Raw genomic sequence first — 16,075 nt, 5'->3', positions numbered from 1 at the left:
ATAAAATTAGTACACACCCTCATGTAGCATTTGACAGACTCTGACGACCATAATCTGTATGGCCATTTTCTGTACTGTACTCTAGTTTAGCATAGTGAATATGCACACATCTTCATCCCTCATCCTACATGTTCCATCTAATATCATTAACAAGACACATTCAGATACGTTCATAAAATGTAAACTACAACCTTTCTGCCAAGTGTGAAAAGATATCCTTGTATTGTGAAATAGATAATTTCTATTATAGGCTGAATCCCATGTTAGCAAGCCTAAGCATCTGTTTAAAATGATTATCTGCAGAACCAAGTACATGTTTTAAAAATATGCTAGGCAGAGCTCAATATGGTAAACTCTTAATTTTCTTAATTTGACAAAAATGGACAGAAGGCAAAATGAAAAAAAATTTATTTCCTCAGTGTTTTATCCACTGTCAATACTGTATATTTGATGCAATATATTTGCAAAGAAAAAACAATCTCAGCTTTTAGTTTCCATTTTAAACAACTACAGTATTTACAAGCTGTTCAGAATAACACTCAGACACACACGCACACACACGCTCACAGACATACAGAAGTACATATCTCTGGTTTATACTGAATGCTGGTAGAGGCAATGAATACTTCCAGAGCCCATGATCAGAAAAGGGAAACCCATTCTCCTTCCTCCCACCTACTTTCCTGGAATCATTTTCATATTCTTCCTTCCATTTCCTCATGCAGAGCTCATTGCCAGACTTGTATAATGTTAAGGTAATCATTTTTTACAATTTATTTTTAGTTAAATTATAGTAAGCTTTAAAAAAAAAAGCATAAGCAGACACAATTCTCCCATTTCTATTATTTTGGTTGTAGAATCAAGCTTCATATATAAAAAATCTTGTTATACTACAATTACACTAAACCCAAGAGTCATCTGGAGCAGCCATCTCAGTTTTCCACTACTTCTCTGCTTTAAATTTCAAGGTATCGCCCCATTCTGTGCAAATAACCTGCAGGAATTCATCCTTATCACAATCTTAGGTGACCTTTCTTCCTGCTCCACTGAATCATAAATTCTCAGGTACAGAGCTGAGGCACAGGAAAAAAAGGTATAACTCTATAAAATAGGTGTGTCTTAGAACAGAGCGGTCATGTAACCTTGTGAGGACAATGAGCTCTGGTGCCCCAAAGAATGTTATGCTGCTTCCATAAAACAGTACATAAGGAAGTTCAGCTCACAAATAGAACTTGTTTTCTCTAATTCAGAAAGAACACGTGGCTGACAGGCAATAGAGACAAATTCTTATCACACGTGATTCTTGACAAGATGACTTGGGTGAGGTGATTCAAAGCAGAAAATACACCTCTGTTTCAAGCAAAATTAATACTTCAACTCACATACCTATCAGATCTACTTGTATAATAATGAACTTCTTTTCCAATCACAGTTCTCACCTAAATAAAAGAAAACGCCTAGGTATATATCAACCAGATTTTTTTTTTTTTTTAAATAAGAGAAGTGAAGAAAAGAGAGGCTAGTTTTTTAATACCTTATTAAAAAAAACTATACATATCCAACATAATATTAATGTTTATGCTGCACAAATACATCATAATGTCTAATTTTCCTCTTTTTCCAGATTAATAAAACTCAACTTCCACGTAGACCAAAACAAAATTCAAAGTCATGGGTTCCAACTATCATCTTCTTCAACGACACTGTTCTCTTCATATATTTTGGAATTACAGGAAAAACCTCTAGAACAACAATGGATGTTTTACACCTCATCTGAACAAGGTATGCTAACAAAAGTCAAAAATTGACTGGGTCTGTGTCCAAGCAAAGTAATTTTATGTGATTATAATGTACTACAGAAAAGAACAAGAAGGAATACTGAGAAATTAAAAAAAAAAAGGGGGTGAGGTTTTGTCCATATTCATGAAAAAGTGATGAAAATAAACACAAAAGTAATTCACATTGTGGGCAGCAACTTATAATTTTGTAGCTAGTAAACAAATTCAAATAATTCTCATGCAACACTATTGCTATCTTTTTCTCAAGTCATATATTTATGAAGAAAGATTTTTGCGAGTTAACTAAGATAAAATGATAATTTTAGCCTTGGGGCAAATCATAAGTTTAAAAGGCTCAGCTCTGGATGAACATGACTCAGTGCAGCGATCGACCAAATGAAGAATTCCTAAGCAGGGGCCCAGGGCTGCTGCTCAGAGGCAAAGCGGAATTCATTAAGGCTAAGCTACCCTTGCTTAAATGTGAGGCTGGTTTTTTATATTTTGATATGAGAAGGAAAAGTAAACCAGCCCAGGAAGAAAAATACATCTTTTTAATGAGCTGACGTTAAAGCTTATATTTTCACTGCCTGACATCTGGTACACAGAGTAATTTTCCATATTTCGCTCAAGAGAGAAATCTTGTCTGACTAATTCTATTTCAAGGATTAGTGGAAGTATCTCAGATATACTTGAAATATTAAGAAAAATACTTCAAATATAATGGAAGTTAATCTCCCAGTAATGGAAACTCAAAGAAGGCAAAACACTGATGAAGTCTGTTCACTAATTTCCTGAAAGGTAATTAATCTTTTATCATCTTAAAAATATAGAGCCTCACTACCCACACTCTCAGACCGCTTAAATATCAACATATTAATCTAGACTTCTGGAAAAATTATAGCTCTTTAGAAAAAAGTCAACATATAAAATTTTATCAAGTATTGAAAAATGGTGTAAAAAGAGGGCTTACACCAAGTTATAAACTGGAAGATTAACCAAAAACTTGAGTTATAAAATGATTTTTACCACTAAATAAGAGTAACCAAAAAACAAAAAAGCTAACCATTGATAACTTACTCCAGAACTCTAAATAAAAATCAAACAAGAAAAAAACCCAGAAAGCTATCAATAAAACTATTTAAAACAATGAAAAAGGCTGTAAGTGTTTTAATTACATATCTTTACTTTCAAATTAAGGAACTCTCAAAGTTTTGGCAACTGAACTAAAGATGCCAATGAGTATGTATTGGAGTCTCAGATGTCGATACTAATGAAAAACGCTGTGCAGGGAATCTAAATGAATAGCTCACTACCCTCTAAGGGCGCATGGGACAGAGTTAAATAAGACATGTATAATCAATTTAATTACTGAAAGTGTGTATATTTCTCTATTATAGTTTAGGTCAAAGTATTAAGACATGAATCCTTCCTTAAATTATCAATACTTCCCCAAATGCAATTATTAGAAAAGTATTATGATTTTAAAAAGACTATAAGTTTTAGACTTAAAAAATAAGAACAGGGCTCCTTTTAGTATTCCTAATTAATACAAGTACTAAAAGATAACAAAATTCAATTTGTTTTGAGAAACAGGGTACCTTTGTATAAAGGTTTAATAAATTATTTGACGAAAAGTTTCTCAACAGTAAGTTTTGCAGTGTGTGAAGCCTGGAAACATCAACACGAGGCACACTGGCTCCTGAATAACCACAAAAATTTTAAACTGGAAAAAGGAAAAAAAAAAGGTTTTGGAGTGAAAATGCAATCAGATGGTACATATTAGCTGTTTACTTCCTTAGTTTTCATTCCTTCTACTGAAGTGTCATACTGTACTGCAAGATCTACACTAGAATTACCCAGATCTCCTTCTGTCTCAGAAAGATAACTTCAAACCCACACTGCTCAACGGAGTAGCCACTAAGCACATGTGGCCAGCAAGTACCTGAAATACGGCCAGTCCCAATGCTGAAGTTGGAATACTCTGGATATAACAGATTAAATAAAATGTATGACTGAAATTAACTTCACCTGCTTCTTTTTACTTTTCATTCACGGGGGCAGGAAGATGGCTGCTCCTAAATGCTCACATGTACAGTCTTCTTTGGAGTGTCACACAAAATGTGAAAAAATTTCTGAAGGATTTAAAAAGTGCCATATGTTGAAATCTAAACTGCAGTTCCCACCTAGACCAACTGTAAATTTGAGTTATATATTTCCCTGAATACATACATTAAAAAAAAAAAAACCAATAAAATGTAAGTTATGAGACAACATATGAGTTAAGTCAATTTCATCACAGATATAAATATTCCAAATTACAGCTACACACTATAAATCACTGGAAATAAAATTCAAGTCACAGAACAAGGAGAGGAGGAAAAGAAAAGGCAAAGTTATTAAAGTGGGATATAACGATAAGAACGGCACCATTTGGATAATTCTGTTTGAAAAAGCTTTACTTGATTGACTGAACTGCATGTGAATGACTTTAAGAGCTAAGAACTCTTAAAAGGCAATCAATCCTTTCTTTAAATTCCTGGACGTTTCATCTTCTTCTTTGAAAAGCAAAAGCATTTTTCTTCCCAGAACTGACCCCAACAGAACTTGCTCAGGTGGGAGAAGCAGGGCGGCCGGGGTGCTCCTGGTGCTGGAGCCCATCTGAAGTGTGGACACGGAAGCTGGCAGGAGTGTTCACGGGACCAAGTCACTGACTACTGGCTTTGGGAAACACCAGCGATGAAGCCACATGTATCTTGAGATGGAGTATTCACTTGAAAGGAAACAACTGGTGGACTGGCATGAAGTACAGACTACTAAAGAAGAGTGAGCAGCACTGTTCCTGCTACGTGTGTTTATAAGGAAAGGGAAGGGGTTTATCCCAAAGGCAATTTAAATAATGTTATTTTATTTTTATATATAAATAAATGTTCTGAGAAATCTCAGACTTTAGTGCATTGTAAAAAATTAGTGCAGTTTTTTTCATTAAAGTTTTTAGCGCTCAAGGAATAAGATAAATCTATGTCTGTTCATAGTCTCTTTCACTGTACATTAAACTTTTATACTGCTATGTGTCAAACTGAAGGTTTCTACACTTGTTTTTAAAAATCAAGGTAAATGGATTTCATGTTTTATGACAAAACATGGCAATTATTTTTGGCAAAGAAATTAGAAAAATATGAGATTGTAGTTTAGAAATCAAGAATTTGTTGATTTAAAGCATAGGCAATGCACAGGGAAAAACTTTTAAGGATGTATTTTAACAGAACTTTATCCTTCATGCAAAATGTTTTCTCAGCAGCTAACTTAAAAAAATATTTCAGCTTTATTTGGGGATGGAGACAGTGATGGGAGTCAGGGCGAAGGAGAGGTGCTTAACCTAGCCCACTCTATGTTCAAGTCTCTCCTACAGGATCAAAGTGATAACTGCAGGCATCTTCTGCTCTCTCCTCTTTTTTTTTTTTTCCCCCCAACATCTTGGAATTTTGAGGGAAAAGAAATGAAGTTATAAAACACTGGCTCACACTTCAGCCCCAAGTTCTAGTACCCCAGTTTCAATGACAGTCACATATTTATCTTCAATCTGGACCAGAAGTACTGTTTTGTCGATGTGGGATCTAGTACCTGGATCTCTGCTGCAAGGCACCCATCGGTGAATCACCTGATGATTCAGAGCAAAACAAGCAGTTAGTGGCAGAGACCTTGAATACACTCACAGACTCTACCCTTACGATTAGAGGCAGTAATTCAGTTTGATAACTAACCATAAGTACATAAATCAGCTAAAAACATGCATACAGGCTACAAAAAGTCAGGGCACCAGCTTCAGAAGAACTTACATGGCCTTCCATGCCCTCCTGAGGACTCCAGTCCTTCCAGCTGTTCCTCCCAGCTTTTAACCGAATACCCTCATCAGGCCACTGCAGCTCTTTCCTTTTTGACAGGTTGATCCCATCCAGAATTTGACCGGGATCCACAATCTACATTGTAAATAAATATGAATCATTTCCAATTCATTATTTCCTTGAAGATGAATAATTACATAGTTCCAAACAAAATTTCTTTCACAGTACAATTTGTGTCCACATTCTCCACTGCCTATAATGTAATAAAAAAAACACCCTAAACAGCCATGTGAGTTCCTTTTAGCCTCCCGAGAGACCTTACTGCCATGGCCACGTAACCATGGCTGAAGACAGAACAAATATCACCAGTGAAAAACTGCTTGCTTTCAGTTTTTACATTGGCAGAAACTTTTTTTGCAACATTCACAAATGTTTTTCCTTCAGACTAAGTAGTATAAGGTGTGTTTTCACAGGAGTCCTTCACTCAAAACACAAGAAATCAAAACCGGGAAGGAGAAACAGTAGAAGAAGAACGCTGGGCTTACTCACTTGGACTCTGTAAATCACCTCCCCCTTTTTGGCATGGGAGTTATTGGCAGGGCTTGAGGTGCTGCCGGGCTGCACGTCAGCGGCACAACTCTGGCCGCCGTCTGTCCCGAGAAAGCCCACGAGGGTGTGATGCTTGCAGGCGGGGATGCTTTGGCTGGAGCTGCTGGAGGAAGGCAAGCCGTGCGGCACACAGGCTGGGCCGCTCTGACTGGAGGGTTCCATCTGGTTCACCATAGAGAGGCGGGACTGGATGGATGACGGCAAGTTGCGAAGCGATATCTGGCTGGTGGAGGAGCGCCGACAAGGCACAAATCCCGTGGTGGACATCCGGAGAGATGAGTGTCGGCTGCTGTAGCAGTAAGAGGACTGGCTGGCTACGGAGGCCCGGGCGGGGGACTGCCGGACCAGGCCGGACTGCACGGACTGAGAGCTGTGGCTGGTGCCTGGGGAGGGAGAGACGGCAGCGCTCACTCTGATTGGACTGATGCAAGCACAGTTGCTTCTTTTGTAGTTTCTAGGACTTTCTCCCTTAAGCCTCTCACCATAAATTAGCTGATCAATTTACTGAATTTAACATTTATACCTGAAAATTTTAAAGTTATCGAAAAGAAATAAACATCTGAGATCTTTTTTCTCATGTGGTTTGTATAATTTCCATTTGCTGAAGCTTTTTAAAATCCAAATTCTGGGCCATATGAAAAACACAATTAGGTAATCTACAGGAAATAGCGGGATTTAGGGTTGAGATAAATCCTAAAATTTCATTCACTCAAATATTTCAGAATAACACGAGTACCTCTTTAATACATCAGAGATGAAATAGTTCATGGAAATGAGACAGTGAGAAATATTTATTAAGGATCTATTATGTGGTAAGCTCCGTAACTACTATTTCTCAAAGTCGAGTATTAATGCCCTTTCCATCTACTGCAGTGACAAGTTATACTACCTACAGAAGAGCAGAGAGGCATCACTGCAGTACGCATGTGTATCAGGGATCACTACTGAATATGACCAATGATACTGAATAGCAGGTTCTTCTGTGTCCTTTTTTCTAATGACTTGACAGAATTCTTCAGATTTGTGAAGAGTGATGTGAAGATTATTAGAAAATTAGTGTTAATTATACTGAAAAATAATTACATGTGCTTTTTATCTGAAAATTAAAAAGAGCTAATCAATGTTAAGAGTAGAAGGTACATTTAAAGTAGCACACTGGCGGTTTTAGGTTTTCACTCAGAAGGTAAAGAAGAACAAACAAAATGTTGATCACACACCTATTTAGAGTCTCAACAATTTCAGTGCTGTTACCTTTTTTTAAATTGAAGTAAATGGTTTAAAATTTAATCTGATCCATGTTCAACAGTGGGGAAAAGGACAGTGCTGATAACCAACCACCATCTGGGAATGGATGTAATCTGGCTTGCATACCAGGTAGGATTATGGCTCTCACGTAAAAGGCAAATTAGTAAAAGAATACCTTCCTTTGGGATAAGGAAAATTTTCTTAAATAGGATACAAAAAGTGTTAATCATAAAGGGAAAGATTAGTAAATTGCTCTATACAAAAATTAAGAACTTCTCATTAAAAAAAGACAAGCCCACTCTTCATAGGAAGAGGAGAGAGAACCAAGATACAGAATGGGAAGAGCTATCTTTGGTACAGAAAACTGACAAAAAGCTCAATCCAGAATATACAAATATAAATAGGAAAAAGATACGGACTTTCCTAGTGGCCCAGTGCTTAAGAATCCTCCTACCACTGCAGGGAACAAGGGTTTGATCCCCGGTCAAGGAAGATCACACCTGCCTGGAACAACTAAGCCCTTGAGTCACAACTACGGAGCCCACACTCCCTAGAGCTCTGCTCTGCAACAAGAGGAGCCACAACAACGCAAAGCTGGTGCACTGCAACTTGCCACAACTAGAGAAAGCTCACACGCAGCAACAAAGATCCAGTGCAGACAAAAATAAATTAATTTAAAAAAATCTTAAAGATAAGTAAGAAAAAAATAACCAAATAGAAAAAAGGGCAAGAGACTTAATATGACTTCAGAAAGAAGAGATGATAAACTCAAAAGTTTCCAACCACAGGTATTACAGCAAAGCAAATTAAAACGATGGAGCTAAAGACCACCCCCCTTCTCCTGTCTCTCTGAGAGAGCAGGGAGCAGAGCTGGGAACAATGATACTTAAAGCTGGACATTCCTATGTATGACTGGTCAGAGTACCAACTGGTTTAAAAAAGGAAGTCTAGAAAGAATTTTGGCATTTTATATTATGAGTCTTAAATATCTTCATAAACTTTGATTTGATTTCATTTTTCAAGTTTCCAGCCCAAGAAAAGAATAAGAGATTATAATATAAAGATTTATATACAAAGTTATAATACTCAGAAGAAATCAAATCATTGTTCAATAGGAGAGAAGTTACATAAATTATATTAGTTATGTATGATTAGCCTTTAAAAATGGTACTTCCAAAGAAAGGCTATTTTTAAGTATTATATATTTATATACATAAGATGATTAATACAGACAGGTAGGATAATGGCCCACTGGGAATCAAACAAAACATTCTGCTTACATATTTCCGAGTAGGACATGTGTCATCCTCTTTATACACACATACCACCTAAACCCCGCAGCTGAGGGACTGACATCCCACACATAATTTTGGTTCAGATTACCTAGGGTTGGAGGGTAGGATGTGACAGGCGGGTGAAGTCCTGCTCCGGGCGCCTGGCCTGGGTTTCCAGTGCTTCCTTGGGATGCACTGCTGTGGGGATCGCTGGCCGCTGTCGCACTGTTACTGGTGCTGGAGGGTCCACCTCCAGTATCAGAATCTTCGATATTGCCACCGCTGTTACATCCGGCTCCACAACCTTTCCTTAACCTAGGAACAAACACCAGGGTAGGAGGCACTATCCCGAGGTCACTTCAAGATAGGTATTTCTTCCTTTTTCTAGCTATTCTAAACATTTAATGCTACTGATGTTCACCTCTGAAAGTCTTCATGGAGCAATCAACATCAGGAAGCAAAAAACTCTTTTATGTTTTCATATTGCCTTCTTAAATTCACTGACTCCATTCTTAACTGACCAGTTTTATATACTCTATCACCTTTCCTACACCATAATGAAGAACTGCACCTAACAATTTGTTCCATTAAGATCTCAGCTGGAAATAGAATTCTTGCCACTGTATACAACCCACGAAAACATAATTGATTTAAATTAAATCTAATTTATGCTGTAGCAAACTGAAGAGAGCTGCTGTAATAATTTTTCTTCTTCTTTTTTAAAGTGTAAAGTTTAAACTGTTTCAGTTTGGCACTGAAAATCCTGCACCCCATTAAACCACTCAGTCCTGAGCAAACAAGGCAATTTCAACATAACACCTATTTTTTAAGACAAAACTTCTTTGAACACTATCCTGGTTTGTGTTCTTCCTCCTGTTTGAATAGGGGTTGATGTTAAAATGGTGAAATTTTACTTTAATGCTGGAAGAATTTTAAAGTACCTGTTTTAGAGTTAATTGCTCTAATCCTGTTTTTCTTAAGTTCTGATATTTAAAGATCTGAACAACCCTTGATCTGCAATTTTTCTTTACCACCCATCATAATTTACTAGACAAAAGGCAGAGGAAATAATTCATGTGCATACTTGAGGACATTATAGATTTGAGACTTGAGTGCTACTTGTTCAAATGGCAGCAGTTATCTCTGCAATGCACAAGGAAGAGCTTCAACATGGATAGCGTGCTCCCCCTACTGCTCAAACGGAACTCAAAAAGAATGAAATCAACTTGCCCAAGTTTCTTTGCTTTTTCTCTAGTTTGCCCTGTTTGTTGACCCACACATTCTAATAGCAACAGTATGCTGCAATAGAGTTTAAAAAAATTAAAGAGAGGGAATTATTCAAGATTCTACTAAACGCTAGAGCAGTGGCTCCTGACCAGAGTTGTGCATTAGATTTATTTAATAAGAGTTTAAAGATACACATGCTCAGATTCTACTTCCTAAAGCTCAGCTGTAACAAGTTGTTGTTGTACCATGCCAGCTATGTTTTTTCTAAAGCTTCCCAGGTGACACTAACGCACAAGGCGTAGATTAGGCGGGTCAGGACACCACTGCCGGGAAAGGCAGCCCCACGGCTCACCTGTGCCAGGTTGACACGATGAAGTTTCTGATATTTCCCAAGCTGATGGGTCCCCCAAGAATTTCTTTAAGCTGCTCATGGCTGTCAGAGTAAGAAGTTGTCAGGGGTGAGACAAAGATCGGGTAGCCAATAGGCTGATCACAGGATGAGTTTATCATGTTTCTCAGGGCTTGCTTGGCATTCTGGATGCTACCTCTCTCTGGATTACGGTTACGCAGGAAAACAAGCTCCTGCTGCTGCCCTGCCCAAAGGCCTCGGACACACTCCTTATTCACCTGAAAATCAGAACACACAGGAAGTAGGTTAAGGGACTAAGAATAAAATTTATATAAATAGAAGAGCAGCAATGGGAGGGATATGAAAGACATTACAATAACCAGCTGTGAAAAGCAGGAAACAAATATAAGTAGGTCAGATCTGAATGGGACTTAACCATTTCCCACCGTCATTAGGTTGTTAAATAATAAGCACGTACAGAGCTCTTCCCTTTGCTGTCTTGTAAAAATACCAAGTAAAATGTAGACTATTTAGTTTTCTAAACTGGTGAAGCACTGAATGCTGTAACTGAGATAACAGGTATTTCTGACAGAAATGAGAGGTAACAAGTATTTAGAGTTGAAAGGATATTTGTGATTTCATGGCGGGGGGGGCGGTGGGTGGGTTTATTCAATGAAGAAGCAAGTAAAACATTTCAAACTATCAAAATAAAATTTCAGAGATTATGCCTCCTACAGTCTTGAGATGTTTAAAAAAACGACAAAACAAACCAACCAAAAAAAGGGCAGAGCGAACCATTTACAGTGAGCTACTGATCACCATCAAGTACAAATTATAGTATTATTTTGCAACCTAGGAATCAATCATATTAGCAATATAGGGCTGACATTTTCAGAAGAGATGCTGCCCAAACAGTACATATAACAGGCAAGAGACTGCCAAAACAGAAATAAAGAAAGGCTTTAAGGCTTTCCGGCACATGAGAAGACTTCAGAAGACAGAGTACATTACTGACAACATAAATTATTAAGTGCTCATCAACAATAAACTCAATGTAGTGCGGTTGTATGTTTCTGTTTTCTGTGAAAGAATTTCATGACTTTTTAAGTCTGGATAAGGTTCTCTAAGTTTCACTGTTTTCAGAGGCAGACAAGTGCCTCCAAACCTTACTTTAATGACCCTGAAGCTCAGGTAGCGTCTGTTGAGCATGATGATCTTGTACTCGTTAGTGCCATCGTCCATGACGTGCCGCAGAGCGAGCAGGGAGGGCGAGTTGGCGAGCACAGCACTCCGCCACGCAGGATCCCCTTCGTGGGCGATGACGAGGTTCTTCTCGTGGGATACAATGGCTTCGTAGAGCACACTGGGGTCATCATATTCATCTGGAGAAGTGAAATGGTCCTATATACAGCGATAAAGATAGACCTGTATTTCTAGGAAAATTAGAGAATGACTTCCAAGACAATGAAAGCCTCTGTAAAACTAAATTAGTTACTAAATTATAAGTCTTAAAAACTGGCTTATGTATTTCATTACCAGCATGTGTTTGTATTAGCAGAGGTAAATGATTGATTCTTAAATTTATCCAGGTTAGGAATTAGCTAATTACTGCTCTACTACTTCTGCAAATTCCTCAATTCAACCCTACCTGTCCTCTAAGTTTTATTAGCTAAACCATTTTTATTTCCAATTTATATATATTTTGTTTACCTCAATTTGGTTTGCATATCTTCATTTTTTTTTCCTGTTAAAGGATTATCTCATCTTTAAAGCTACATAAAAGGTCTTGAAACTATGTTTAACTAGGTGTTTTTCACTTAAAGTCTCATCTCTAGGATGATAACAATATACAATTTTTATCCTGCCTCTCATCTAGTTAAGATAAGGCTCAAAACTATGAGCTCTGAGGACAATTAAGGGTCCTAAGTCCTAGAGAAGCTAGGTCTTCTTGATCTTAGCAACTACTCATTTACTTGGCAGGTTGTTATTTAATATCTACCACATGCAAGACTGTGTGGCAGATAGTCTGGATGAAACAATGGAGTGTATGAAATGTATTAACACTTCCCATTCAGGAACCCCCAAATTAACAGGGGATACAGGATATAAACCCCAATAATCATAGCACAATTTGGAATTTCTGAAATGGTATGTTATTAAGGAAACACAAATACTATATTAGCTGCCTTCATATTTATAGTTAAGAGGCTGATGCATTTTTACACCCAGGTAAAGTAACTCATTTGTGCTCAGGCCAGCTGACTGGAGTGTGTGCTATCAGGAGGTGAGACAGTGAGAGCAAGAAGGAGATATCCCCAAGGATGCACCTCCAGGTCGGGAGGGTCACCAACATGAGGATAACGGAAGTCTTCATGTACATGTGGGTACATAGTGTACAAAGTTCTCCAATACATGATCTCACCTAAAGATCTTAAAACAATCTTGTCAAGTAGGTTGAGCAGATAATGCCAGCATTTTACAAATTTGGAAACTGAACCTCAAAGAGGCTTAAGCTGGGAAAGATTGAAGGCAGGAGGAGAAGGGGGCGATGGAGGATGAGATGGTTGGATGACATAACTGACTCAATGGACATGACTTTGAGCAAACTCCAGGAATAGTGAAGGACAGAGAAGCCTGCAGTCCATGGGGTCACAAAGAGTCTGACATGACTTAATGGCTGAACAACGAGGTTTAGAAAATTAGTATATGATTGTAGTGCCAGAACTTGAATACGCTTTTTGAGTATTTTTTCATTCTGACGTAAGATGCTCTCTTTCAGCAAGATATTCACTTAGGGAAGAAATGACATCCTTAGATTAGTAGTATTTGTACAATTATTTGAATAGAAAATAAAAGTGCAGAGACAAGCAATAAACACATTCTCAGTAAAATGGACACAAAGTCTGAAATCATTAGCCATGCCAAAAGTGGAGAATGTTCAATCCTGTCCAAGTATTTATTTTCATTGGGCTTAAAATGGTTGAATGAATATGTAAACTTCTATGTATATCATTCAGCAGTGTTTTACTGATAAATATTTGAAACAAGTAGAATGTCCATGAATAGAGAAAGAGCTGAATAAACAGAGTAAAAATTACACTCTGGAAAACTACAGAGTCATTAAAAAAAAAAGTGAAATGCCTCTACAGGTGCTGACTTAGAAAAGTGTCCACATTATACTAACTGGGAAAAGAGTTTGACCCAGATCAATTTACACAGCATGATTACATTTTTAAAAAGGAAAATATGTATAAATATAGTTGAAAATGTCTGAATGAACTTGGGGAAAGCAGAAAAGATAGGCATCCAATTATTGACAGTGACTGCTTCTTAGAGTATTGTATGATGGTACAGGATGACAGAAGACGCTTACTCTTGGGAGATGTTTACTTTTCATTGTTTTCCATTAGTTTTCAAATAAATAAAAAAAGAGATAATGTTTCCAATTCTAGGAAAGGTTTTCAGAAGCATTTTAGAAATACACTTGAGAAGTTATGAGGTGATACACAGGAAATACTATTTGTTGAAAACAATGCAACTCATGTAACATTCACTGGCTGCCAAGTACTAAGCAATGAGGATATAAAGATTACTAAGACGCTATCACTGTCCTCAAGGAGATCACAGGTTGTTAAGATTTTCATTATATATCTCTTGTAAACCAAGCTAGACTTTAATTGGTGTATTTTAGCTCTAACAACCGTGTAAACTCCCTTAAAGAGACTAGTGAGAAAAAAAAAAATAAGGAAGTAAGCTGTTTTACAAAATGATTAGAGGACAAGAGAGAACACATGAAAAGGGTGATTTACTTAATTTCCCTGAGTTTTGGCTAATCTTCAGCTACAAAACTGTGAGTAAAATAAATCTCTGGGCTGTGGGTGATTATGTGGATGAGAACACTGATACATTACAGAACACTGTAAAATTAAATACTACACAGATAACAGTTTTAATTTCTAAAGTAAAAACATATAACAGATTGCAGAATTAAAAATTGAAAAGCACCCTATCAGAGACTGTGTCTGAAACAAAGGTTAACAGAAATTTTACGTATTTAGCTCTCCAGAAACAGAATCTTTTTAAAAAACAATCGGTTTAGCTCTCTGGAAACAGAATCTTTTTAAAAAACAATCAGTTGAGGTATAATTTACACATAATAAATTGCACCCATTTTAAGAGTACAGTCAGACGCACTTTGACAAATGTGTAAGCCCGTGTTAACCACTGCTACAATCTAAATATAGACTATTTCTGTCATTTCAAAGTTCCTTCCTGCCCTCTGGCATTCAATCCCTACATCCCAAGCAACCACTGATCTGCTTTCTGTCACTACAATTAGTTTGGCCTGTTTTAAATTTTACCTAAATAAAATAATACAATATGCACTCTTTTTACGCCTGGCTTCCCTTATTCTGTATAATATTTGATATTCATTCTTCCTGTGGCATCTAACAGTAGATCATTTATATTTACTGCTAAGTAATATTCTATCTGTTGATGAACACTGGAGTTATCTGCAGCTTTGGGCTCTTGGGACTAGAAGTGCTAAGCACATGTGTGTAAGTCTTTGGGTGGACATACACTTTCATTCTCTTGGGTAAATATGTGGGAATGGACTTGCTGGGTCACATGCCAAGTAGTATACATGGGTACTAATACTTTAACATAGAAGCCTTTTGTGGATTTTCATGAGTACAAATGAACTTTGGAGATGAACAGTACTTATTTACACATCTATCTTATCCTGGCCTGAGAGTCTCTCACCAGCAACCCCCTGTCTGGTCAAAGTAATGCTTGGTGAATGGCTGTTGCTTGTTTCTTCACAGGTCAATCTCACTCTTCTCCAAGGTGTATGTGGATCACAGAACTTCTCCAGGTTGCATCTGTGTTCTCATCTTCTCCCCTCCCTCAGCGCTCTATGGCCCCGGGTTCCCATGTCCACCTCCTTACCCCTTCCCAATCTGTCATTGTTGCTCTCAGTCATGGCTAATAATGACAGTGCGTTGTACTCAACTGTGTTGGGCCGGATTATAAGGTAGAGAACCATTGTCACAAGCTAAAAACACATGTAAGGAAATGGATTGGAAGCACCAGGCAAGAGCACTTGTAGGGAGAGACAGGGATGAGAAAATACAGAGAGTCTGTGCCTCAGTTTCCTCTCTGCCAGATGGAGATAAAATACCTGTCATGATGTTTAGAGTTAAAGATGTCTGTCAGGAGCTGTTAGATAATTATGCTACATAAAAGAGTATTTCATACGTAGCAGAAACACAATACCTTCTGAGAAACTGTTAAGTTTTAAAAACATTTTAATATGAAATCATTATCTTTTTCTTTAAAATACACTGAATTTTGTCTTGAAACTCTAAAGCCAGTCTGATGATGGACAATTCTGTTGCTGTTGTTCAGTCGCTAAGTAGCGTCTGACTCTTTGTGACCCCATGGACTGCAGCACACCAGGCCTCCCTGTCCCTTGCTATCTCCTGGAGTTTGCCCAAGTTCATGGCTATTAAGCAGGTCATGCTATCCAACCATCTCATCCTCTGCCGCCTTCTTCTCCTTGATCCCAAATATTTTTTTCCCCATCATCCCCAAACAGTATTCTTTTCACAGAAATTTTCAAATACTGTAGTCTTTATTAGTAATGCTCCTAAATAATATGGGGTGTTAATTTCATTCCACTAGGTCATGGTAAACTCATCTACGGGGTAGTCCACCTCTTATCTGGCACTGAGAGACACCCACATCCGA

The 16,075-nt window shown here is 37.5% G+C and overlaps 1 protein-coding gene across 5 annotated transcripts in view; it reads right to left on the bottom strand.

Moving 5' to 3' along the window:
• Positions 1 to 390: 390 nt before the first annotated feature.
• Positions 391 to 16,075, bottom strand: part of PCNX1 (pecanex 1) — a 188,358-nt gene continuing 172,673 nt past the window's right edge. For all 5 annotated transcript variants that reach the window (XM_055538492.1, XM_055538494.1, XM_055538493.1 and 2 more), the window contains 6 exons: positions 11,495 to 11,725; positions 10,328 to 10,602; positions 8,858 to 9,063; positions 6,170 to 6,612; positions 5,615 to 5,755; positions 391 to 5,436 (listed from right to left, as the gene is read on the bottom strand). In XM_055538492.1, coding sequence (XP_055394467.1) covers positions 5,296 to 5,436; positions 5,615 to 5,755; positions 6,170 to 6,612; positions 8,858 to 9,063; positions 10,328 to 10,602; positions 11,495 to 11,725 — 1,437 coding nt within the window. In that variant the 3' untranslated portion in view covers positions 391 to 5,295. The remainder of the gene's footprint in view (positions 5,437 to 5,614; positions 5,756 to 6,169; positions 6,613 to 8,857; positions 9,064 to 10,327; positions 10,603 to 11,494; positions 11,726 to 16,075) is intronic.

This window comes from Bubalus kerabau, chromosome 10, assembly GCF_029407905.1.
Source record: "Bubalus kerabau isolate K-KA32 ecotype Philippines breed swamp buffalo chromosome 10, PCC_UOA_SB_1v2, whole genome shotgun sequence".
NCBI classification, from domain to species: Eukaryota; Metazoa; Chordata; class Mammalia; order Artiodactyla; family Bovidae; genus Bubalus; species Bubalus kerabau.
This window is presented reverse-complemented; position numbering and strand designations above follow the sequence as displayed.